This window comes from Poecilia reticulata, chromosome 8 (assembly GCF_904066995.2).
Source record: "Poecilia reticulata chromosome 8, P_reticulata-male-v2, whole genome shotgun sequence".
Lineage (NCBI taxonomy): Eukaryota > Metazoa > Chordata > Actinopteri > Cyprinodontiformes > Poeciliidae > Poecilia > Poecilia reticulata.
In genome coordinates, this window is record NC_088837.1 from 21,347,054 (window position 1) to 21,373,691 (window position 26,638).

Genomic DNA, 26,638 nt, shown 5'->3' on the forward strand with positions numbered 1-26,638 from the left:
CAAACTATTTTGACACTCAAAAACCTTTGAGGCTGTCGTCTGTGGTTTCACTTGTCTTATTGGTGACTGTCATACTTTGGTATTCAAGGAACTTGTTTGTGATTGTGGGAACTTGGATCAATCAATCAATCAATCAATCAAATTTTATTTATATAGCACATTTCAGCAGCAAGGCATTTCAAGGTGCTTTACATAATTATAAATAAAAAAAACAGCATGTGACATTGAATAAACAGTAAGAAAGAGAAAGAGATTAAAAAAAAAAGATTAAAAAAGACGAAGACATACTTTTGTTACGGAATTTAAGCGCCTGTCGTCGCCGGACTCCGCCGTCCGTTTAACACGGGTATTATCCAGGCCCCGTCTCCAACCTTGCAGCAAACTGATGCACAAACTGGCTGCAAATGCCTCCTCTAGAGACAAAAAAAAGCTCAACTTTAAGAAGTATTGCTGTATTAATCTAGACGGAGAGAAGCAGGAGAAGATGTGTGAAAAGCTGTGAAGGATTGTTTTCTCAGCGTGCAGCAGAGGAGAGAGAGTGTTGTGCTGATAGGAGGGCAGGGCTTATCAAAGCGTGAGTCTAATCCAAATGTCATTGTCAGACACTACAGATGAGACAAGGGGCGTGTGTGTGTGAAAGAAGGGTGCTCTGTGGAGTGGGGATGTTGGTCATATGGAGAGAGGGGTTAAGAAACTGAGGGACAGATGGTGTGTTTTCCATGTGGGCCATACATCTAGACATCCCCCATCATCATAAAGGAAGCATGTACAGTTGAAACCAGATATTTACATAAACTGACTAAAAAGACGCACATTTTTGTCCCTCACTGTCTGAAGTTAAATCGGACCGAACTTTTATTGTTTTAGCGTAGTTAGAATTACCTAAATTATTTCTGTTTGCAAACATAAAAAAAAAAAAGTACATTTCTTATTCAGTGAGAAAAAGATGTGTGCATCTTCTTATTCATTGTATGTAAAATCTGATTTCAACTGTATGAAGATTGTTGTTTCTAAATGTTTGATGTTGAGTAAACCGATACTCAGAAATGTTTCCAGTGCCAACATTTAAAAGAAGGAACTTCATTTTCTGCTGAGGTGTCAAAATACATTTGTTCTGAAAATAAAAGTGAAGGTTGTTTTTGAAAAGCGTCCAGTGAGGAGCTTCTATGAAAATATCAGAATAACAACTCTTAGCACCCCTTTTCTTTTTTTTTATTCAAAAGGTTTGTTATAGTTACATACGATATTTTAACTTGCCTTTGTATCACTGGAAGAAAGTTGAAAGGACTTGAAGGAAACAGTAACTGTATTCAGCTTCTCATCCCCACCGTTCATGGTGCCGTGTTGCTAGAGGAACCCTATTGCTATGGCAGCAGGGTAGAGGTTTGTCACACCTCATTACAAGACTTTGCGGGGGAAAAACTGAAAGGAAAAAGGGCACAAGAAAGAGAGAAATGAAGAAAGCAGACTGAATGAATCGAAGAAGCGATGAGCGAGGCAAAAAAAAAAGAGCTGTGCAGGTTAGAGGAGGAGATAAAAGCAAAATCCCAAGAAAGAGAATGCAGCAGGAATGCAAATGGAAGGAGGAAGGATGAAATAAAAGCTTTAGATCTCTAGGAGGAGTTTCTGACGCTGTTGAAGCTTTAAAATATGAATGAATGAAAGAGGAAAAGTCGTGGGTGGGGAAAGAAAGCAAAAATGCGATTGGCGCAGAGCGAGCAGGGGTGTTGACCCTAAAAGACAAAGGAGATGGGTTTGGGAAATCAAACGAGGCTGAGTCAAGACCGCTTTATTCCCAACGTGTCCCTTTTTCAGGGTTTGAGTTTCTGCTGCAGTTATATTCTCGTGGTTCCGTACGTCACAGAAGACTGACTGAAGCATGGGCGTATCACGCTGAATCATGTACGCGCTCAGATTATGTGAATCACAGCCGTGTCATCTCTTCACAAGGCGTCAAAAGATTAAGGGAGGATCGGTCAGCAGTCTATTAGGCCGTGTCAAACATAATTTAGACATCTGAGAGAGGGGGGAGCAGGTATTTGTTTCTTGGTTGCAAACTGCAGCTATCTCTTGCAGGGAGGTTAGACCGAGACTGGGTGCTTCAAAAATAACACCTGGTAATGCCTTCCTGTTTCATCTTCAGCTGGAGCTCTCTGTTTTGAGGCAGTCAGAGAAAACTCACGGGTAACAGTTTTGCCTGGGCTGGACATTTCCTCCTCTGCCCTCAGGGTCAGAAACGGGTGGGTGGGGTTGGAAATGCTCACTCAAACACCGTTTGTCACTCACTACCTCTCGTTTTGACCATATATGGTTGCCAACATGTCCTGTATGGAAGGCCTGCACTCCTAAGCAAACAGGAAGTTGACGTCATCACAGAAAAACTGAGCGATACGCGCAGGACCCACCTTGTTCTGCTTGCACACACAGCTGACTTATCTGCATTTTATATCGAGCATAAATTGCGGCTGTTTTAGCGGCACAACTTCCTGGTTGTGCCAAACATTATAGACCAACAAAATAGTTATTTTGTATTTATGTACAAAATAACTATTTAGATAACGGAATGAACAAAAATGGATACATGTGGGACAAAGACAAAACACAGAACAATGTATTAGTTTAGCAAATATACAAGTGTTTCAATTTATCTAAAATTACTCAAACCCCCACTGCAAATTAGGTTTATTACCATAACTCACATTTATTAAGGGGTGTGTGTTTTAAGGAAATTACACAAGGACAGTTTAGTTAAATAAAATTAATACACGCTGCTCCAAATGCAGGAAGTGGACGACAGCACAGGGCATTCTGGGTAAATGCAATCAAAACAAATGCTGGAGAAATGATTGTTTTACTGAAAGACCAAAAGGAAATCCTACAACCTCTAAAATGTGACGTCTACTTCCATTTTTGTTTACACTTCATGAAGAAGGAAGTTGTGCTCGCATCTTCCTCTTCAGTTTTTTTGTCGTTTCCTGCAGTGGTTCGTGGTGCAGCGCCTCCACAGGCGAGGAGGGGAACAGGTTTTTCAAAGGTTTTGGTTCGTTTCACATAGCAGTGTGAAAGCGAACCGCACCAGCTGAAATATCTCCAAGACAACTAAGACTTTGTTGCAGAACAAGTCCTGGACTTGAAATCTTAGAAAAATATTTGTTGGGATTTAAAAATGTCTGCCACCCACATAACCCCAAGATCATAGGATTTAGTTTTAATTTGGAGAAACATTTTGTAATATTTGCTCTACTAAGCAATTTAAATAGTTTTACTTTGTTCATTGTAAACAGCTGCTAGTTTGAACATTTGCCAAGTGTCCCACTTTGCTGTAACATTTTAACTTGTTGCTGTTTTCTAATAGTGTGAAGCGGTAGTAAATCCAGCCGGAGAACATTTTTAATGCATCTATAAAAGTCTTTTATTAGTACAAGAAAACCATTACAAACACTGGAACCAAGTGGTTACGAGGTGGAAGCTAACCCCAACTATCTGCTTTCGTTGGAAATTTCTTATGCTGAAAGAATCTAGGTCAAAGCATCCATAAATTATAATCTGCTCTGTATTTGTTGACTCACAAGCATCCATTTGGAGCTATTTTTCCCCCCAAACGTATGTTCCACACTTGCTGATTTTTAATCGTTTCCTCCTCTCTGACATCTTGTCGCGCAGGTTCACTACAAGGAGGACTTTGAGAAGAATAAAGGCAAAGGTTTCAGCGTGGTCGCCGACACGCCAGAGCTGCAGAGAATTAAGAAAACACAGGACCAGATCAGCAATGTAAGTATTGACAACAAGGACCACTAAAACAAATCACTATCAACTTGAGAAAATGGTTTTATACTCGTTTGAAGACGATGTGCAATGAACTGATTAATTTTGTTTCTCTCTCACAAAATAGAAGATTCAATTTGTGGTTGATGACTATGCAGATTGAGCTAACATGAGCTTGTTGGTTTCTTTTATTAAATTTTCTAACCCCAAGCTAACCCTTCCGTCAAATTAGGCTTGCTAGGTGTTGTGTTTCTTTGAGTCATCAGAGGAAACTGCAGAAGCAGACATTTATTGTTGTTTTTCAGAATTTTATTTACAGTGGGGCCTTGAGAAATCAGTGAATACTTGAGAGATCCTCTAAAAATCTTAATATTACTTATTTTAGATTGTTTTAACACCAGATATGTGCACAGTAGAAGCCATTTTTAGCACTACCTCAAAAGCTAATTTCTACAGTGTTTCTTATTTCTGCTCAGCCAATCAACACCAGGGAAAATAAATGATGCGCCTCAAATGGGTAGTTTGCAAACGCCAGCCAGTAGCGCATATTTTATATATGCTCTCCAAAAGAAAGACGACCACAAGACAAATTTTCTGCAAATAATTTAGTCAAGTTTCACAGAAAAATCTGCAATTACTGAAGCAGAAATGGATGGGAACCCCTTACACTCTAGTACTTTTAAAACTGCTTCAAGAGATGAAAATCTAGACTTTTTCATAAGTTGTACCTTCTCTCACCTCTTTTCTTCCACTAAAATTGTTGATTTACCATTTTTGTGTGAAAACAGGACTGGAAGTGCATCAAATGTTGACTTCCTTTCCCCAGTCTCTCCTCAAAGTCCTCCACAAAGGCCTTTATTTTCATGTGGAACAGACTCGCACACAAAACACATCATTACATACAACTGGCTCTGCACCGGCCTCACTAATGACATAATTAGTGTTGAGGGTGATGGGTAATTGCTGCTTTCATGCAATGAAAGATCCTGCTTGTCTGAGATCAAGCAAGTGTTTACGGGTGGGAACGATGCACATATATATGACATGTATATATGGATGTACACACACAAGCCACATCTGTTTAACAGAAGCACTGATGGGGTTCTGAGTGAAGTGCTTTTAGTTAAAACTGATCAGACATCTGCTTGCAATCAGTCTGTCATTTGCAGCCGATCATTAAGGAAGAGCTACACTTTCCTGTGTTTTTTTTTTCCTCCTCTCCTCCATGAAACACATCTTCAGTTGCTGTCAAACAGCGAAAACGGAGATCTATATATCAGAGGAGTTTTACTTATCGCATTAAATCCACACAGACGCTATCTGTTCAACCTGCTCCCTCGAAATAAGCTAAAATAATCTCCCTCACACACTCACTGGCATATTGCTCTCAAGAACAGCGACTGTGTTGTCTCACTCACTAGCTTCACTGTTCTTGGACAAACACTGTCATCCCATCCAGTCTGTGAATGCACTCGCTGCGAACGCCGGCAGCACAGTGGGCCCTTTGAGATGGGGGCGTTTGAATCTTGACCCAGACACTGTGAGTCAGTCTGTTACCAGCCTGGTAATAAGAGGGGTGGGTTATTCAGACCCGGTGTCATCACTCTAGTGTGTTTTTTATCATGCAAAGCAGAGGTTGCCGATATTAATCAGTTATTGACTTGCAGAAGTATTAATGCATTCTAGACTTCAGTGCATTTTTATTGGGATTTTGAGTGATAAATCAACAAAAAGTTGCTCATTTTTTTTCTTAACCCTTAATCACAAACTACTCTTGTGCAGATGGCTGCACAGTGGCGCAGTTGGTAGAGCTGTTGCCTTGCAGCAAGAAGGTTCTGGGTTCGATTCCCGGCCCCGGTCTTTCTGCATGGACCATGTTCTCCCTGTGCATGTGTGGGTTTTCTCCGGGTACTCCGGCTTCCTCCCACAGTCCAAAAACATGACTGTCAGGTTAATTGGTCTCTCCAAATTGCCCCTAGGTGTGAGTGTGTGTGTGCATGGTTGTGTGTCCTGTGTGTCTCTGTGTTGCCCTGCGACAGACTGGCGACCTGTCCAGGGTGGGTGACCCCACCTCTCGCCCGGAACGTTAGCTGGAGATGGGCACCAGCAACCCTCCCGACCCCACAAAGGGACAAGGGTGTAAGAAAATGGATGGATGGGTACTCTTGTGCATTTTTATTCTACTGCCTTTTACACTGAAGCAATTAAATAAAATCATTCCTGCCTAGCATCCTGGGCAAGGACAGTGTTATCTATGTGTGTCATTTTATAGCATAATCAATCCTGATAAAACGCCCTGAAATTGGATTTCTGTTTCTTTAAAAACTCCTGTTCCTTCTGAAACTCTGTCTTCAGGAAGTCACCACAACATGGCTCCTCCATTAACCTTTTAACAATGTTTTTACCAGCGTTGCACTGAGAAGTAGCTCATCTGATGAGCTCTGCTGATGCGCAGCTCAACCAGGTGTTTGCCAATTGAAGGAACTGAGTTGGGATTGCAGGAGAGGGCTGCTCTGCAAGGCAGTAGCTCCGAAGGTTGGAAACTGCAGCTCTGACAACAAATTGCCCCAGGATTTACTGCAATAAATATTATTGTTTTGCTACAATTTTAATGTAATGTAATAGTAATGGCATAATAATGCAAGTACACCATCAGAAAGATGGTAAACTTTCATTCCTGACAAAAATGTAACACTCACACTGGAAGACATTTTAACTAAACGAGCAACGCAACAGAAAGGACAAATAAAATGGAGCTTCTGTGAACAAAATTCCCCTTCAAAAAAAAAGTCCCTTAAAAAAAGGGACTAGTTGAGATCAGACTGAAAGCTTTTGTCATTTGTAAAGAGAGAGCCACGAGAAAAACAATTATGCAAATGGAAATTATCCATCTTGTTTTAAATTGGAATGTGATTAATTGATTATTGTGACAGGCTTAATCAAAGGGTGAGAGTTGTGAGTTTAGCCAGAGTTAAATAAAAGGCCGACCCTGGAAGAAAACCATAATGGAGCCTGGAAAACCTCCAAAACAGACGGGTTTAGATCAGGAGTGTTCAAACGTTTTGGGCCAAAATCATCAGGCGAAAACTACTAAAAAAAAATAAATAAGATCCAACAAATAAAGTAGACAGACTTTTTTTTTTCCATCATACACCGACAGAATGTTGCACATTTTCTGTATTATAAGAAAGACATCATTTTCTAATTCCTTTAGGCCCAGTTTGATACATTTATTTGGTCACTTTCTTTCAAAATGCTTGCTATAGTTAGCCAAGTTTAATAAATTAGATTAAAGCTGATTTGGGTGCAGAAAAGTCGACTTCTCTGTAAAAGTCTCAGGATAGACGTGGCTGTGCTTATAAAAGTTTGGTTATTAAAAGACAAATACTTAACATTTTCCATTGCACAAAAAACATCTGTAATTATTTTACCCTGATTTAAAATTAAAAGTTTAATTTGCATCGTTCTTGTTGGGGTTAGGGCACAAAAGCTCAGTCCAAGGGCCACAAATGGCCCCCAGGCCGCACTTTGAACACCCCTTGTTTAGTTAAATAATCCGATTGAGTCTTGAAATGTGATGATGGACGACCTCAGTCTACCTACAAATCATCTGGTGTGTGCAAAGCTGCATGCCACATTAAACCTCATCTGCAAATAAGACGTAATGAAATAAGAGATGATGAAAACTCTTCATCCTTGCATTTTGCTCTCATGCTCCACTAGGTGTTGGTTTTCTGCATGTAGTTGCAATTAAATCCGTTGACATTTGTGAGTTTTGTAAGGCGCTACATGTCACTGCACCTCCCTTTGTGTATCTTTTGTTTTCCCATACTTAATCTTATTTTCGCACATTGAAATTTTGAATTTCTACCTTCTTTTTTTTTTTTTTTTTTTTTGACACGCTTTTGCTTCATGGTGTGTGTGGGTTGTCGTGCAACTCTGACCTCACAATACTTCCGGCTGTGGAGATGTCATTTCCTCTAAGCATCAAGCTGCTTCCCCAGCCGTGGCAGCACGTAGCGCACCCCACCTATCAGCAGAGGGAGAAACTAAAACACAGGAAGTGGGAGCCCTCTGGTGGCTGGAAAAAGAACTGACAGGCTGTGCAGGGGGGAAAAACTCCATGCAAGATTGAATTTGACGGTGCATTGTCCATGCCTGATGTGAGCTGACTCACCGTTTGTGTGTTTCAGATCAAATACCATGAGGATTTTGAGAAGATGAAGACTGGTGCAGATGCTCCATATCAGCCTAGCAACCCCAACCAAGGTATTTATCATATCAATCATCAGATAAGCAGTCAGAAGTGTAGCGTCAGAGTAGTTTACTGCTTTTTTCTTATTTTTATGGATTCACTCACTTCTTGCCTTTCAGGGGTTTTTGTTGCAACTTGTTCATCGCCCAGCTATAAATAACTGCATTGCTCCAGTCGTTTCACAATCCGGACAGCAACCATAGTACCACTTTAAATTGTTTAAACATATTGCTCAAGTGTTCAGTTAGAAACTTTGGGATAATAAACATGAAAAATGCTGAGTTCACTCATTTTTGGAGCCCCCTAGGGGATCTGGTGGAAAATAAATGTTTTCTTTTGTGTTACCTTGCAAATTTTTTGCGTTTCCCAGGCAATAATGTGCCTGTTCATTCATGCAGCACCTAGAATACTGAAAGTCTTTCTGCTGCAATATAAAATTTTTGTAAAGTTTTTCTGTGTACATGAACATTTGTGAGATATCCAAAGTGTCAGATGTGCAAAAAGCGAAACAGGTCAGTCATGTCTGTCAGAAGGAAAACAGTTTTGACCGTCTTTTTCATGTTGGTAGTCTAAATGGTTAAAAGAGGTTTGTTTTCATGCACAATCCCATCTCCACCTTATACAAACAAGAACACACAGTTAATAGATTGATTTTCAACCAGTTTCTGCACCAAACACTTAAGAATGTAAATACACATTTTCAGAGGCTTTTTATAGCTGAACATCTGTGCAGTTTTAAATTGACGTTTGTTATTGCTGTGGCTGTATACAAAACAGTTCAGGGTGCATTTGCTAATTCAATGCAAATGAGCGCAAAAGAAAAAATGCAGCAGCAGCAGCTCAGTGGAAAAGATCCAGCACGATGAGTCAGACGGCTGGTTTATTTTACATGCTTGATTTGCAAATTCAAACAGAGATGTATTGTTTAGATGTTGAGCAACAGGGAAGTTAACAGCTTGCCTTGACTTGCTGTCTTTTAATTTTTTTTCAATCCATCGTTCTCTAAAAGAAGCAGTACATCCAAACTGTAAGGCATATAGAAGGTATTTTTCTTTGAATGTGCACATTTATAGCCTCCTACTGCACAGCTCCCAGCAGGTGCTGTGCTTCAGATTTAGCTCTCAGGAATTAGCTTGCAGCTCTTTAAAGTGCCCTCCTTCACCTTTCTTCTTCTCCTTTTTCTCAGGCTCTTACCAGCAGCCTGCAGCCTCCCAGGACTACCACCCGCGTGAGCCTACTCCTGAACCAGTGCGCGAGGCTCCTGCTAATCGTCCCAGTTCTGGGGTGAGAGCATTCGCGCATTTCATTTAAAAATGTTTTGTTTCTGTTTTGGTCTGCAACTGATTATTTGAATCAGTTAATCTATCAGTTATCCTGACGATTAATCGCTTATCCTGACGATTAATCGTATAAAAATTTGCACTTTCTGCTGATTTCTTTCATTTTGCCATTTAAGCCTTTTTATGCAAAATTAGAAGTACATTAAAAGATGAAAATAAACAAATAACTAAATTCCTTTTTTTAAGAAAACTAAAATGTTATTGCCTAAAATGAAATAAACATTCTTTTAATGATCATTTGTAGCAAAGGATGCATCTGCAACTAAAAAATGCTTTTAACGTCAATATGTGAAAAGCTGAGTGCTTGACCCCAAGCATCAATGCTCAGTATAGAGCTGATCTGGTGATTATTTTCTGATTAATTATTTGGATTTCTTGGTAGAAAATATTTATAGATGAAGGTTTTTGTACAGTTTTGGCCTAATTACAGCCCTGAGTAAGTTATCAGCAAATTGTCTTTTTTAAAGTCTGCGTATTGCAGTTAACAGTTAATCGGTTACTAAATTGGTTGACACTCATTTCAACTAATTAACTATTGATTAATCATTTTTAGCCCTACTTCAGTTCTTTATAGATTAAGTAAAATAAATCTTTTGAGAATCCTGATGAGATGTGAAGGGAGTCTGTGGTTCAAGTTTTGAAAAAAATCAGCTTTATTTTTTTTCTTTGAAATGTTTTTATCAGTTTGTTTTCAGTAAAGAAAGTTGGTCTATTTATTGTGTAGATGGTGCAAGTATTTTTATTATGTTTAGTTTTTGCTAGAGATTGGCGTGAAGTGTGTGAGCTCCGTTTGTGTCGCCCTTTACGTTAACCAGAATTCTGCAGCATCATTTTTCATTCCTCCTTCTTGCACAACTAGCTTATTAAAGCTGTTTTTTCCCCTTTTGCAAACAAATTTTTACTTGATAGGGTGAAAACTAGTAAGTTTTCTGTTTGACACCTTCTTTTCTGAGAAAAATAAACAGAATGCAACCATCCGGTTTCTTGTTGGAAAACCTGATTATAATTAGCTAGTTTCATACTTTTCAATCTTTTGACACATTTTAAGGCGATGCTGTCTTAACTCTACAACTAATACATGTTTTTTTTTAAATTAATTTCCATTTAAACAATTGCAAGTCTGTTAACCCTTCGAACCAGGAAGTGAGCATTTCATATTTGAATCTCTTGTAAAACTGCTGTGGGCATGTTTGCAAGTTTCTCATGCAGAACATTTTCTTCTCCATCAAACTGACTTCTATTTTATTTATTTATTTATTTTTATTTATTTATTTTTTTGCCTGCAGAGGCGATACAGAGCCGTGTACGACTACACTGCTGCCGATGACGACGAGGTGTCTTTCTTGGACGGAGACATGATCGTAGATGTGCAGAAGATCGACGACGGCTGGATGTACGGCCGCGTGGAGCGCACCGGCCAGCAGGGCATGCTGCCCGCCAACTATGTGGATGAATTTTGAATAATCGGGGGGAAGAAGTAAAGTAACATAGAGGAGAGAAAGAAAGAAGGGAGGGAAAGAAGGAAAGGAAAGGAAAAGCCCAGTGCCATCTCATCTTAACACCGCTTTCTCTTAATTTTACTCTGGTTCCTTAAAAAAAAGAAAAACAAACAAAAAAAACCCTGTCCTGTGACCTTTAACCTCCTCCGCTCTGCATCCTTGCTCTGCTCTCACTGTCCGCCAGCCTGCTTCATGTCTGTCCGTCTGTGCCGAAGTCTCTGCTTCCTCTCTGTCCGCTCACATTGAGATAAACTCGTCACTTACAGAAAAATCATCAGGTCACACGCGACATCACTCACCAATCCTGACGCGCGTGAATACACAGGAAAATTACAAAATAAAGTTCCCGGCAGTCAGTCAAACTGCAAATATCCTGTAAAAAAAAAAAAAAAGTTTTTGTCTTAATTATGGAGCTCAATCTTTGCCAGACTGGAAATAGTGTTTTATCTCAGTCTATCAGTTATAAGCTTGAATATTTTTTTCTTTAATTTTTTTTTTTTTTTTTTTTACTTGTGTACATTCCTTTAACTTCAAGCTCTGTGGCACCAATCAGCCGCGCAGAACAGAGAGGTTTTAACGTAGGCGGATCTTAAACGTATTGGGTTTGCTGGGTGTTTGCTGTGAAACTGGAACATTAGCCCAGTTGAAGAGCCCCTCCTGCCGCTCACACTCAGGAGGGATCAGGGACAAGTCAGGGAACAAAACCTCTCAAATCCACCTCAATTTAGTGCGATTATACTGTGCATACGCCCTTATTCCTGTTATTTATCCGTTTATTAGAAGAAGAAGAAAAAAACTTCCCCCTATATTAGAGAAATCACTAATAAATGGTTTTATAAAAACGAGGGCCAAGCACAACTTTGTATTGTGATTCTCTTAATTATTTTTTTTCTCCACTGTTTGTGTGAAACATTCCAATCATTTCTATTTAATGTGAGAAAAATCCTTTGCTGTGTTAAATGTTTATCTCATCGCTGTTCTTCTTTTGCTCGTCTTAATGTTTTTTATTTTATTTTTTTAAATTGAAACTTTCGGTGTGTTCAAATAGAGTAAAGAATTGGTTTTGGGACCCAAAACAATAGAGGTTATCATGATATTGGATCAGGTGTTGGAGTGTTTTGTTTTTTTGTTGTTTTTTTTTTTTATTAAATGTTCTTTTTCAGCTCTATCTTGCTAAACTTTTTTTTATTTTTTAATCTTCTGCCTGCGAATGAAATAATAATAAAGGTTTTCTTGTTTATGAGCTCAGTTTTGAGCCTTTCACACTCGAACTTTAACAGAAAGATGTTTGCTTGCGTCTGGCTTCCCCTTTCCTCTCCCATGATGCACTGTGAGCGTCAGATTCGAGCGATCAGAGTGGGGCAGGCACGAAGGGGTCAGGGGTCCAACTTGTTCAGCTTTGTTGACATCATTATGTAGCTAGATGACATTGTATAAATGTATATGCATCATAAAGTGCTCTGGGAAGTGGCTTGCCTGCAGGAGAAGATGGTTTATATATATATTTTTTGCAAATGTGGGGCAGTAATTTGATTTTAAACGTCGACTCATGGAAAAGTTAGTGACGAACATCCTCAAGATCTCACAAATCTGCGGCATGACGTCTCTGATGAAAAACGAGCGCCGCCGACTCAGATAAAAACATCATCTTCACCGTGGTTATATAGAACATGTGATTGAACTCAAATTTTCCTCGACTGAAGAAAAAATGGAGGACATGATTTCAGGCCTAATAGTTGCTCAGTTATTTCTCCATTTCTCTGCTGATTACATCGAGTCCGGCTTGTTTTGTCCCCCAGGGTGCGACTGTCGGTTTAGATGACGGGGTTGTTTGAATGTGGCTCAGGCTGGATTTGCAAAGTGTTGTTGTGATGGAAGCGTTTGGGGTTTTGACGGGGGACAGACGCCCTCTTCCTCCCAGCTTGTGGCGCAGGGCAAGTTGAGCTAAATGCCTCTCCTGCACCCTGACTTCACTACTGATCCGTATGCCGCTCCTCCCAGTTTGTATCTTTTTCCTCCTTTCCTGCTGCAGAGCCTCTTTCCTTCAGCCTTCATCTATCATACTGGTTATATACTGTAGTCTTCTCGGAGTGAAATCATGTTTATCCACAGTTGCAGGTTTAGCACCCCGGACAAGTTTTCTGCATTCCATATTAAACTGTTTTTTTGTTTTTGTTTTTGGTATGATTTTGTTATTAAATGAAAAAGAAAAAGAGGATATCTCATGCATATTGTCATACACGTGTGTATTGAAAAGTCAGAATACTCAGATTAAGGACCTGATATCATCTCCTGTTGCCCTGTTACAGCACTTCAAATTGTACTTATGATTCTGCAGACTCAATAAAATGTCATTTTTTTTCTCAGACTCCGGTTTGTGCCTTGTCGCAGCTCTCAATCTTCTAAAAACAATGTTTTTGCAATTTGCATGTAGGCTAAAGACTAAATTTTGTCTCATTTGATCAGAGCAACTCCTTCCATGATCTAATAGATTTCTTTTAAGTTATAATTGGTCCCCACTGTAAAATATGAGTAATTTTGCAAAGCATAAAACATTCTATATGAAGGATCTGCAAACTTCACAACCTAAAGAGACATTTTGCTCTCAGAACAGCCAAATAAAACTCCCTTAGAGCTGCAGACCGCACAGATGTGGCTACAGCTAATGATTATTTTAGCAATCGATTACTTAATTTATTATTCTGATGATTAAGCAGATAAAATCCTGCATTGGAAGTTATTGTTTTTAATCTTAGAAGGTTTTTAATTCACCAAACATCACTGGAATGTTTTGCCTGCTTGCACCTACTGTCAGAGGGAAATGGCAACTGGTGTATTTTACTTGGTATGTTTTTGTTTTTATGTAATTATAGTTTTAACAATCATTTAATTAAATACTGAAATTTTTTTTGACCAATTTATCTTTTTACAGAAATGTCCAAGATGAGGCCTGTAAAAAAAAAAAAAAAACCACACCAAAAAGTCATGCATTCAAAATAAACTGAATTGAAAACCCAGATGCAAGTCAGTTCATTTTGTTTTCCATTAGCATTAAATAAAACTATAATAATGGCTTGTTGTTAAAGGTTATTGCTTATTTTGTCATTATTGTAGAAAAGTATTTCAGATTTGCTGCTAAAAATATATATTTCAGGGATTCTTGAGAGTAGGGACAAAACAGGTCCTTCGGATAAAGCCCAAAATTTGAATAAAATATACACAAAATATAATTGTTTCAAATATCTGACTAAACTAACCTGGGTCATGTGAGCACAACAATGTATATTTTCCAGGTATTTGCTGAATATTTTTTTATTTTAAACATTGTAGTCGGTGGATGATGCCTGTAAAAGCCCTTGTCCAGGAGCAGAACTCAATACATAATAGTTTAAAACAATTTAAGAAATACTAAAATTATATATTATGACAATTAAGTATAAGTAGTCATATAAATAATTATTTAAAAAAATCAATAAATTGAATTAATTATTTTTATATATTTTCCAACTCCATTGAAATTTGTCCCTATAGTTTTTGTCAACACCGTCACATGAAAAGAATGTAAAAAAAAAAAAATCAGGCATTATAGGGGGGCACCAGAACTTCTGAGGACCCAATGACCACTTCCTTTCTCTTCCTTTGCTAAGAGGGCTAGTTAGCTCTGGTTAGCTTAAGTTATTCTTTAGTTTTTTCTTCTTTTTATTCCTAAATTGTTTGTCACAACCATGATGTGTCAACACCATAACAGACAATTTACAAAACTTTGATGAAATTTTGTGAAATAAAAGCTTAATTTTGGTAAAATGTAAAGATTTCATGGACCTGATGAGCTACAACATGGCCTCCTTCAGAATAACATCATACAAATTGAGGTAGTTTGGCTTTTTGTGAACTACGTCAGACGTCAACTCCATCAGTTTTTCTGACTCTTTCAGTAAAATTGTTGTCAAATCTCACTTAAATGTGCAATTTATTCATTTTAATGTATTTTACATAAATTGCATTACTGCGCATGTACCACGTTTTTCATTTTACTCACTAGTTTGTCATCACCTTCAGTTCTGTGTCAACTCCGTCATGCAGTGTCAACTCCGTCAGATGGCCTTTTTGTTTTTTGTTTTAAATAATATTTATTTTGTTTCTTGAGAAGCATTTGTCTGTGAAATGAGTAAAAATATCACTGATAGGGTCATTAAAATTATTTTTTATTTTTGTCAGATGGTGATGACAACGTTCTGGGTCAGATCGATTAAAAAAAAATTAAAAAAATGTTGCAACTCGGAGCCTGTACCTTAGCATCTTTACATTTCCAAAACATTATATGTCATATTTGCATACATAAGGTTGAGAATTTATTTATTTTTTTAATATGGGAAAATTAAAACCCATTTTGTCCCTATTCTCAAGAATCACTGATTTAATTTGACAGAATAAAATATAATTTTTATCAAAAAGTTGGTTTTTTTTCTGAATTCTCAGCAACTTGTGCTGTAAATATTCACAGATTTATTTACAATTTTATTTGTTTCATCAAGCTTTCAAGCATTTGTTCAGATGTTAAATATTAAAAACAAGGAGCCGGACTTTGAAAAATGAACGCTTCTCTTTGTCTCGGAAGTGGGCGTGGTCTTCCCTCCGAGTTCCACCCGAAGTATTCCGATCTTCTCCGATTCCTTCTCAGGCGTTGCAGCTGCGTGCTCTCGCATCTTCACTCTCCATCCCGCAGCGCTTCCACCATGGTGGACATACTGGTGTTGATGTTTTTCGCCGTCATGGGTCTCGTCTTCCTCTCCTACATCATCTACATGCTGTGATGAGACGATCCGCGGAACGGAGGCGGAGTTTTGTCCCTCCTGCATCCCTGCTCACCGCCATGCGCAAAGGTATGTTGCTGCTTAGCTTGTTTTTAAAAAAGGCGTAACAAATGGCATGCATGATGTAGGAGGCCTAATTCACTTAAATACTAACAGAGATGTGTAAAAATTAAGTTATTCCACAATAAATTTCTCAAAAGGCCGAAGCAGCTGCCCAAATTGTCTCCTAGTATTAAACAGTTAATTTTATTTGACTTCGTGTTTTAATGTTGTTGATACATAACATTGATCAGAGCTAATCTAGGACCTGAACATCAAAAGAATAGGCTAATATTTACAAATATTAATTACTATTTACATCATAAATCACTAATTCATTTATGCGAAATGGCAGATTTAGGTTTAAAGTATGACGCCCTATTAGGGCTGTTGTTAATAGAAAGAAAATGAGTAAATTCTCAAAGATTTTCTAAAAAAAATATAAACTTCTCAGTTTGAAAAGTCCAAAATTTTCTAGGATAATTTTAAGTTTCTGTTTCTGAATTCGGAAATTTTTCCAAAAGTTGAATCTCTTTGACTTTATAGAAAATATTTTACATTGATTTTAAAATTTCTGAAATGTTCTTGTTTTTTTTTTCTAGAAGATTTCTGACAATCTCAAAATTATTACGTTTTTCTAGCTAATTTTGACATCTTTTTTAATATCTGCAATTCAGATTAGGTTAATTTGTCAGATTAATGGTGTTTTTAATAAATAACTTTAAGGCAGGTATTAAACATTTATGTATTAAATATGTTTTTTAATGTTGTAATCTAATTTTAAAGGTCATGTTTTCATTACTGTAAGAAAGGCGAAAGGAAATAAAAAGAAAAAGAGTTTTAAGATTTTAAGCATGAAGAAAAATAACAATTTCAATTTCTTCTACATTTTTGGCTACAGGAGACACAACAAAATAAAATGTTTTTATTTAAACAAAATATTAAAATTTTTGTTTTTATCTCCGGATTCTGCTCTAAAATCTCAACTCGACGTGTCATATGAAAATATGAACCCAACAAACCTCAAATCTTTGTTTTTTCATGTCAACTTTAACCTTTTTTGTATTTTTCAGACTCAAGAACCTCATGCAGGTCATGATGTTTCCCCTCTCAGCTCTCAGCCGGAACATGGGAAACCCAGAGGGAAACGAACCGACACCACCTTTCTGTCTATTATTATTATTATTCCAACATCTGTGGCCTCACCTCATCTCCCGCAACAACATTAATCCAGTTAATCCATCAATATGAATTCAGGATGTTTTATTTCCCGCTCCTTTATTAATATTAGCAACAGATCTCTCATTATGCTGCGTCAAAAATAGCTTATTAATTATTTTTGGTCCATTTGGCAGAAAAATCCCTGTTTATTGGTATTCGTGGTGTGTTTACAGATGCACTGATAATCAGCTAAGATATATTTCACATGGTGTTAATTAAAGATGATTTAAATACAATAAATTGTCTCTTTATTGATTAATTTTAAGGTAGCGTTGAGTTCAGCACTAGCTAATGCTAAGTTAGCTAATGTTAAGTAGCATTAGCGAATGTTATATTAAAATAGAACAATTTAGCTTTTTCTTTTTTAAAAGTGAAAACTCCAAATTTATGACATGAACATAAGCTTTTTGCATCATTTTATTTCATGTTTCCTGTAGTTGATGATTTCTCTGTCGTGCCTCCTGCTAGCATGTGGTTGTTCTAAATGAAAATTATCGCATTCTTCTTTGATTTACAATTTTGACTTCTAATGATTCACTTCCTGCTAGAGAGCCCCCTGGTGGTTGAAGAAAAATCCACAGAAAAGCCACACCGGGCTACAATCCGCCTGGTTCAAAGTGTAGGAAAAAAGTAGCATCTTATAGTCCGGAAAATACGGTACGTAGGTGAAATTGAATAATTTCCACTGCACACCTGACGGTCACTCACGGGCACACTAGTGTGCCGCGGAACAGTGGTTGAAAAACACTGCCCTAAACAATCATGTGTTGCTTTTTTGATTCCTGTTTTTTTTTTTTTTTGTAGGAGTCTTTTGTTGGACAAAAGGCAAATCCACACATAAATGATCTCAAGACACAGTGATGTAATTTTCACTGTCTTGTTTCAATAATTTTTGATCAATGTAGTTCCACATAACAAGTTGGACTCGGCACGATTTGCCACAGTTGAAGCTCAAGCAGTAAGTGTTACGAAGAACAAGATTTCTCGGTCTTTTAGTGTAATATCCCATTCAGTTTTAATGTCTCTAACCACAAGAGCTTTCTTACAAAGCTTTGGGAGTGTCCATTTGCTAATGAACTGCATGCCTTTTGTTGTCCTGCAGGTGATGCTGTTGTACCGTACAACATTCAACCTCGTCCAAAAGGACCCGACAGACTAGTACTTCTTTTATCTTGTTAAATTTTTTAATTAAAAAAATTATTCCTTGGTTTTTCATTTTTATCTCTTTCTTTATTTGTTTTTGGTGTTTGCCTTGTGCCAAACACATCGATGAGTGAAAACTGGGAACAAACATGGCGAGCGCCCCATGGTTGAGTGCTATACCATAAGGATTCACTAGGGGGCGATCATGTCCGCCGTTGACCCTAAATAATCCTTTGGCAAAAGTGGTTTATACAGGTGTGCGTCAGTGCGTCACAGAAGCTAATACTATGCCTTCTGTTTCTGATGATTTTGGGTAGAAAATGAACAGAAACAAAGTTTTTAATCTTAAATGCGACATACATCTATATATATTTGTACATTTTTGGTTTTATTGGTCTGAGGGTGTTGCTCTTTCAGCTTATGGCTTTTTATTGAGTGTATACTCTAGTTAATATTTATTTGATAACTAGATTAGTTTATAATTATTTCAACAATCGACTGATCCTGAATAATCTGATTACTTGTCTCAGTCTTGCTATTCAGCTAAATGTTTTTAATGATATAAAACCTTATACTATAAATTTGAGAAGGCAATTTTACCAGCATATTTTTCAAAAAGTTCAAACTTCACTTCTATTCCCTAACGACTCCTCTAATGTTTTCCCACGTGTACGGAGACAGGAACGCTATGGTAAATAATCCAAATTCCTTTGCTGATAGCATAATCTCCGTCTCTGACAATACACCTACTGTTCAACACACAGATATCCAGTCATCAAACTTTGGTCAAATGAAGCAAAGCTAACTGTATGATAGCAGGGAGAAAAAGAAGATTTGGGAGAAAAAGAGGTCTGGATTGTTGGAAACAGGAAGGTCTTTGATTGGTTGCATCAGATTATATCACAGCCAACCTCGGTTTTCTCCAGTAGTGTTTATCATTACTTGAAAAGGAACATTTTCCCAGCTATTTTAAAACTTGTGGCAACATTCCTCATGCTTCTGAGAACGTTTAGTTCTCAATTCATTTTCTGGATTGTTGGAAAATGTGCAAAATAATCACCATTCATCAACTGAATGACATGATTTCTAATGATATGACAAACAAGTTATGTCATTGTTTAACTTTTGATAAAAAGAAAAAGTCATAAGCATTTTCAGAACTAGGAATTGGATGGGGTGATACATATATTTTGCAATCCATCCTAAGATATACAGTCAGTGGAGAAAGCTTCAAATTTCTGAGCTTGAAGAGTAAACAATTTGCAAGAAAAAAAACCCTCAAATTTTGAGATTAATCTAAGAAAATTAATAGAAAAAAAACAAGAAAAATTCTGAGTGTGAAAAGTAAAACATTTGCTGGAAAAAAGCTGACATTTCTAGAAAAAACAAGGACATCTCTGAGCTTAAAAAGTTGAAAATCAGACATTTTGAGATTCATTTAAGAAATGTTCTAGAAAAAAAAGGACATTTCTGGGTTTGAAATGTAAAATTTTTGCTGGAAGAAACTCAGAAATTTATTGAAAAAAAATCTGAGCTTAAAAAATCCAAAATCTTTACGAAAAAAACCCCCCAAAAAACTCAGAAATTTCTAGAATAATAAAAAAGAACAATTCTGAGTTTGAAAAGTAAAAAAATCTAAAATTTTTAGATTAATCTCAGAAATTTTCTAGAAAATGAATCGGAGTATCAAAAGTTAGAACTTTCAACTTTTGGAAATCAATTGAATTTCAAAAGTCAAACATTTAGAACTCAAGAAATTTCTACGAGATTAATTTAAAAGTTTCCGAGTTTTTTCTCGCCCATTTTTTCACTTTTGAAACTCAGAAATTTCCACGTTTTTTCCAAGGAAATTTCACAGATGAATCTCAACATTTTAGATTTTTTTTTTTTTTTTGACGGAAATGTACTCCTCCTTTTTTTTTTTTTTTACAATAACCCCGTCATAGGTCAGAGAAAATGCAAATGAAGAAAAAGTTGACAATGAAAGAGTAAAAATGTAGGGCGGGGTCGCCTCTGCAGCGATGGCCTTCAGTTTTCGTGGGAGTCTCCCCATGTGCGGGCTGGGAGGGAAACAGCAGAGGACGTCTTCTTCCTGTCGGACCAGAATGCCCGGGCCTCGACGTCTCCTGCTCCCTCTGTTGTGGCAACCATCTCATCTTTTTTCTTGGATCTTGACCGGTTTCACCTTGACGCGTTTCAGATTCATGCAATGAGGGAGAAACAAATGTTCCTTCCTGGAAAGCTGGAAAGATTGAACTACACGTCCCAACATGCGCCCCGCACAATAGGAGGCGGCGCCGCAGTTCCTGCCAGCCAATGGCTTCGTGCGGGGATCTGTGGTTGGTGAGTTGCGTGTACGGCAGCTGTTGTCAATGGCAACAGAGGTTTGCTGAGAAGCATGAGCTGGACAGCTGGTACAGGGTCCCTTGCTCCCCTTGCCAAGGGGTCATGTGATCTCACGGCGGCCAATCCCAACCCTCCGCCCGCTTCCTTCGCTCCCATCCAGTGTTGCCAGGTTGGGCGAGTTTCCGCCCATTTGGGCTACTTTTGGCTGAAATTTTTTTTTTGGGGGTGTGTTGTTTTTATAACTTAAAAGGTTTCATATGAAAATTCTTTCTAAATAGTAGTCATTGTATGGCAGAAAAGCACAAAACATTTAATAAAATGCATTGTTCTTGCAGTTATCTTAGTATTTTATTTTGAAATCTCCATAATCTGCCCAATTACGAGAGAAGGTCCTCGCTGCAGCATGCAGAAAGGGGCGGGGACGGACCACTGTCAGCCTCATACCTTATATGGAAATGGGACCATTGCACTCCGGAAGTGAAGGGGGCGCTATTTTCCTAATTTCTAGTATAAATACCTTAAAGAAGCGGGTTTGAGATGCCGATTGAAAGAAGTTTGAGAGGGTTCATGTGTTCGGCACACGATCCAAAATGGAAAAGGCGCAAAGTCAGCAAAAGGTATTTTTACCTTCTTTAAAATTTTTATCACATAGTAAATCAATACGCTTTTCTAGATGACGTTGAGCATATAATAAACAGCTGTAGACTATTGAAATGCGTAATTCATAGAAGGTAAGGTTAAATTTAGCATGTAGCATAGCTAATTATTTCCCTGCAGGGCACCATTAGATAAAAATAGAAAAGTAAATAAAATGTATAATTGATAAGTGTATTTTATGCTCAAACTTTGTTTTTTATTTTATTTAACAGATCCACGTTTCTATTTGTAACATTCGTAACGGAGAGAAGATTATTCCGGATATTTCTGTCCTCTTTGCTCATACAAAGCCGATGAGTCGTTCAAGGTACAGAATCACATAACAAGAACTGCTACGGTTCAACATAACGGTATGTAAAGCTACACTTACACTATCATTTATTTATTTACCTTCTTAACAGTTTTGTAGTTGGGTTTTTTTTTCATAAAAAAGACTAGAAAAAGGTTAATCCTTTTTGAAATATGTTTTTGCACGCCAACATTTCTGGAAAGTCTAACACTTTTTATAAACTAAAAGCTGCCATCATAGGTGGGTGTAGTTCCCTCTACTTCATATATTTATAGTAGTAAATAACTGCAAAAAACACTAGTAAGAGTAACAGTATTAGGTGATATATCTACTATTAAGTACTGTTTTACTGATCATAATGTGCAGTGTAATATTACCCATTTATTTCTGCAGACATGAATTAAAATGAAGGTATGTGCACTGATGGTTATTTTAAAAATGGAAATTAAAAATATTAATATAAGTCAACAAATAAAGGTTAGAAGAAACCTGTGTGTCGTGTTTTTTATGGGTTAAAATATGCTCTTCATTCTGTGAAGTAACTCGCATTAGGTTGCATATCAACAAAATCTACTCAAATAAGAGTATAACATATGACAAAATAGTTCGTGTATGTATATATCCATCCATCCATTTTCTTACACCCTTGTGTAGTGGGGTCGGGAGGTGCTGGTGTCAATATCCAGCTGGCGTTCCGGGCGAGAGGCGGGGTCAGGGGTCACCCTGGACAGGTCGCCAGTCTGTTGCAGGGCAACACAGAGACACACAGGACAAATAACCATGCACACACACACTCACACCTATTATCTATCTATATATATCTATCTATAGATATCTATCTATATCTATATATATATATATCTATATCTATCTATATATATCTAAAATTTCTATTATGTCCGTTCACAATGCAGTTTTATGCAATGCTTGATTGTTAAAATATGAAACAAAATCAGGATAGGACAGTTAAAAAGGCTGAAACTGTTTTGATGTTGTTTGGACTTGGGCTCATCTTTCACTTTCAAAATATCTATATTTTTTACAGACTCTGTGTGCTGATGACCACACCTATGCAAAAGCAACTGAGGCACAAATTGAGGTTAATTTTTAAAATGTACACATAACTATTATTTTTGATTTGTATTTATTTATGTGCAATTGACACTTAAACCAGAAATGATTTTTTTTAAACAGGAAAATATATTTTTTGCACATCATTTTTTTATGACAGTAGAGATGAAAGGGTAAGACACTGAGAGATACAAAGTGTTAATTACTGTTTTATGCTTCTCACCATGCAGGTACAAATGATGCCACCAATTTTGCAGGTAAAGATACATTCATTATCATATGTGTCATAGCCATTATTCTGGTGATATTCTTGCAATGCACATGTTTTTCTGTAATTTTCAGATGCCTTTGGATGTACTGGAAGCTGTTCTCCAAGAGGTGATACTAGCACAGGGAGATGCAGCTTACCTCACCTTGGCATTAACCTGCAAGCGCTTTAAAGCCATTGTGTCTGACCCAGTGTTCAGGAAGAGGACTCGCTTTGCTTGGCTGGATGGTAAGAACCTTTGACTTTTTTCCACATAAAACATGTTAAATTAGATTTAAACTACATGAAATTTATCATTCATTTACAGGTGAGATCAACTGGGGTAAATTTTCAAAGTCATTCAAGGCAGAAAACCGGATTCCTTTTGCAGTTGTTACGTGTTCTTCCTGTAACCGGCAATATAAAGACTGTGTGGGCTTCACTGGAAATGGAAGACGAGGAGATTACCCTCGTTACTACTGTGATGGCAGACCTGGACACTGCCCTGGATGTCAGTACTGAATGCAAGGAGAATAATAGTTGTTTTCCACAGTCTTTCACACATTTCAGTTGTCACACATTGTTCTTTTTTGGTGACATCTTTGTAAATCTGTTCTGCTGACATTTGGATTTGTTCTGTCATCCTTTAGTTTTTCACAATGTGTTCTTTAAACATTATGTACATTTTTTAGTGTTCCTTTTGTTGTAGTTCAGTTGATTTATATTATTTAGTTTTTTGGTAGAACTGTTGTTTCCAGGAAAAGTAACATTGTGGCTCTAATATATTAAAGAGAAAGTAGAACCAATAAAGTAGTTGTAAATATATTGTAACAGCATTGTTTAACAATTGGATAACCTTGTTTTAAAATTTTGAAATACAAGCAAAGATAATACCTTTCAGTATTTCATGTGTAACGTTTCATATACTTTAACAATGACTGGAAGAAATAAAAATTGTCTTTGCAAACCTCAGTCGTTTATGTTTTAGCAATCAGAATCAACAGTTTTTATTTAAATAAAGCAACCAAATACAGAAACATGTTCAGTTAGAAACATACCATAATACAAAGATTAAAGGTATGCTGAGCGACGGTGGAGACCGGGTGGAGGTGATGGAAACTCGGGTGAGGAGCAGTTGTTCATATCAAGCCGGACTTTATGAAGGGTAATTCAAGAAGATGAGGAGACCGGCGCCGATAGGCTGAGACAGAGGTGCATGATGAGCTGATTGGCTGAATTGAAGAGCGTTAGAATGTACACATAAGCCTGATTTATTTATCTGGTGACTTCAAAGAAGCTTTTCATACAGAAACAATGATTAATCCACAGTGGATCATTCTCTTGTCAAATAAACTTTCTAAAACCTACTTTCTCTGAGTGTTTCCAGTTTGAAGCTACATTTAAAATTGTACAAAAGTCTCTCTGGGTTTTGCAACAATTGAATATTTGAGCGCAGTTTGTGAATCAAATACAACTGGTAGAGTTGATATAGAATTTCTAAATTGAATAGTGGGACACCAGTCCAGTGTCTTTTATCAGATTACTGGTTAAGCTGGAGTCCTTACAGGAAAGGTTTCCAATGAGACTTTATGGTAAACAATGACAATAGTTGAGCTCACCTGCAACCAAGCATAATAGTTTTTGGCACTAGTTATATTTTAGATTTAAATGTATTTATTATAAGAGTACGTTTCACTACATCACAATCTATTAATTGAACTACAGCGTTCTTGAAGTATTTGGTATCTGTTTTCTTAATCTAGGATGGACTGGTGATCTGCCCAGGGTCATGCGTGCGTGTATGATAATTAATGGATGGATAAATGTGTTCCTAAAGATTTTTTAAGCCTTTTGTTTCAGCTAGATTGGGTGACAATAGATAAATACATATACATAATAATTCATTATTGTTGCTTGTTTTAAGTTGTTTATTACTAATGTGATTTTAACATTAAAAAACAATAGTTTTAATTATTTTTTTAAAGGGACATACCACGTTACATTTTTATTTCTATTATTATTATTATTATTATTATTAACGCGGCTGGTACAGGAAATAGCGCCACTAGCGCCCCCTTCACTTCCGGATTGCAATGGTCCCATTTCCATATAAGGTATGAGGCTGACAGTGGTCCGTCCCCGCCCCTTTCTGCATGCTGCAGCGAGGTGTACTTGAATTACGAGTGCAAAATCAAGATTTAAAATGACATCTCGCCACAAAAAGCACAAGTCTGACGAGCTGCTTGACCATAAAATTGCGCTAACTGGAATTACGAAAATAAATTAGCTTGATGGAAACACTGCAGTTTTGAAAAAAACTCACATTTTCCAATAAAAAGTTTTTGCGATAGGATGAGGAGGTTTTTCGGCTGCTTCAAAATAATTGTTTTTCACAAAACTGAGATGGAAACACATTTTTTCCTCGTCAGGAATCACGTGATCACCAACCGGCTGTTACTACTGGCGGAAAAGACGAAGAAGACGACAGGAAGTGGTGGGAGGGAATGGCGCAGAAGGTTTTCTTGTGGATTTTAATGCATTTCTTATTTAATGGAAACATGACAACTGCAAAATTGTGTTTTTTCACACATTTGTAATGGAAACGTAGGTGGTGTGTTCAAAGAGTCATATTATCCATTATCTGGTTCTGGTCATAATATAATAAATGCCAACCACAAATGTCACAAGTTAAGTTTGAATCGAGGAGTCAGGTGATGTCAACATAATTTTCATCAGATGATGAGAATTGGCCTGGGTTTTTTTTTATTATTTTGTTTTGTTTTTGGAGTCGGGCAGGTTTTATGCTGAGCTCGGGCTGAAAACTGTCAGTCAGATCTGGCAACCCTGCACCCATTCGCTCGCTCTGGCTCCCTTTCAGCAGCAGGAGGGGGAGGGGAGATGGAAAGAGAGGAGGGAAGTGGCGTTGAGCAGGAGGGAGGGAGGGAAGGAAGGCGAGGGTCGAGCTCACAGAGGGAAGGAGTGAAAGAGCTGGAGAAGGAAAAGCGGGAGTCTCTTCTGCTTGTGTTGTCCAGGAGGGAGGTTTCCCCGTCCCCCCCCCCCCCTGCAGCCGCCGCTCCGGAACAGCAAAGAGGGCAGAAGATGGATGTTTAGCTGGAGGTGTCACCCTGTGAAGGAGACTCAGAGTCATGCCTCTGCGGGGAGGCGCGGCGGCGGCTTCTGGCTGCCAGGCTGCCTCGCCTGTTTGAGGACAACCAGCCTGGATTTCTGCTGGGAATACTGAACAAGGAGCGAAAGGAAAGCAGAGAAACAGCTGGAGATGACCGGGAGCAGGAGGAGGGAGGAGGCTCAGTGAAATCATGGACCAGGTGAGGATGGGGGGGGGGGAGTAAACTGGAGCACCTTCATCCGCGCAGCCACACCTTGGCTTTATAACATCCATCACCCCCGCTAGGTGAGCGGCGTCTCATCCTGCAGGGATGTTTTCGTCTCTGGCAGAGGTGATGCCAGCAGGCCGCTGGAGAGATGACACAACATCTTCCAGTTTGCTCCTCCACAGTCGGGAGAGATGAAGTCTGAGTGGGGTGTGGCTGTCATCAGGTCGTGGGTTCATTCAGTCACGGAAAGTGACTGTCAGACTTCACTTTGGCAACGTGTCGCCTGCAGCTGCGCGTGTTTACAGTGTGACAGAGAGGATGCGTTCACTTCCACTTGGTTCATTTCCCCCTTCCACCGGTGTTTGGGAGTTTTCTAAAGTTATATTTGGCTTATTTAGCCTGTCATAGCGGGAAAAAAGTCATATTTTCATATTGATAAATGTCAAAGTTCCAAACTAAACATCTAATTAACAAACTAAATATGTAACCTTTCAATTTAAATATTTAATTAGGAAGCTAAACTAAATATTTACTTTTCAAACGAAATATTTTGCCACTAATTCTATATGTATTTTGCTAATTTTGTTTCAATCTAATTATTTACTTTACAAACTGAA

The 26,638-nt window shown here is 37.8% G+C and overlaps 2 protein-coding genes and 2 long non-coding RNA genes across 5 annotated transcripts in view; all 4 read left to right on the top strand.

The window, feature by feature from the left end:
* lasp1 (LIM and SH3 protein 1) overlaps positions 1-13,227 on the top strand; it is a 40,361-nt gene extending 27,134 nt beyond the window's left edge. The window contains exons 4-7 of the mRNA XM_017306144.2: positions 3,664-3,771; positions 7,959-8,034; positions 9,207-9,304; positions 10,647-13,227. Of these exons, the coding sequence (XP_017161633.2) occupies positions 3,664-3,771; positions 7,959-8,034; positions 9,207-9,304; positions 10,647-10,820 (456 nt within the window). The 3' untranslated portion in view covers positions 10,821-13,227. The remainder of the gene's footprint in view (positions 1-3,663; positions 3,772-7,958; positions 8,035-9,206; positions 9,305-10,646) is intronic.
* Positions 13,228-15,501: 2,274 nt separating this feature from the next.
* On the top strand, positions 15,502-18,148 carry LOC103469347 (uncharacterized). 2 transcript variants are annotated; one of them, XR_014088708.1, is made up of 3 exons: positions 15,502-15,742; positions 16,786-17,891; positions 18,036-18,148. It is a non-coding gene; the product is annotated as an uncharacterized LOC103469347 (long non-coding RNA). The 2 variants fall into 2 exon arrangements; XR_534332.3 differs by having other exon boundaries at positions 15,506-15,742; positions 16,786-17,590; positions 17,738-18,148.
* A 2,637-nt stretch (positions 18,149-20,785) lies between these two features.
* On the top strand, positions 20,786-23,658 carry LOC145552604 (uncharacterized). Its single transcript, XR_014088709.1, has 5 exons — positions 20,786-21,039; positions 21,292-22,467; positions 22,670-22,696; positions 22,782-22,935; positions 23,015-23,658. It is a non-coding gene; the product is annotated as an uncharacterized LOC145552604 (long non-coding RNA).
* Positions 23,659-25,621: 1,963 nt separating this feature from the next.
* The window catches only part of arhgap23a (Rho GTPase activating protein 23a), a 78,283-nt gene continuing 77,266 nt past the window's right edge, over positions 25,622-26,638 (top strand). The window contains exon 1 of the mRNA XM_008416963.3: positions 25,622-26,012. Within this exon, the coding sequence (XP_008415185.2) occupies positions 26,004-26,012 (9 nt within the window). The 5' untranslated portion in view covers positions 25,622-26,003. The remainder of the gene's footprint in view (positions 26,013-26,638) is intronic.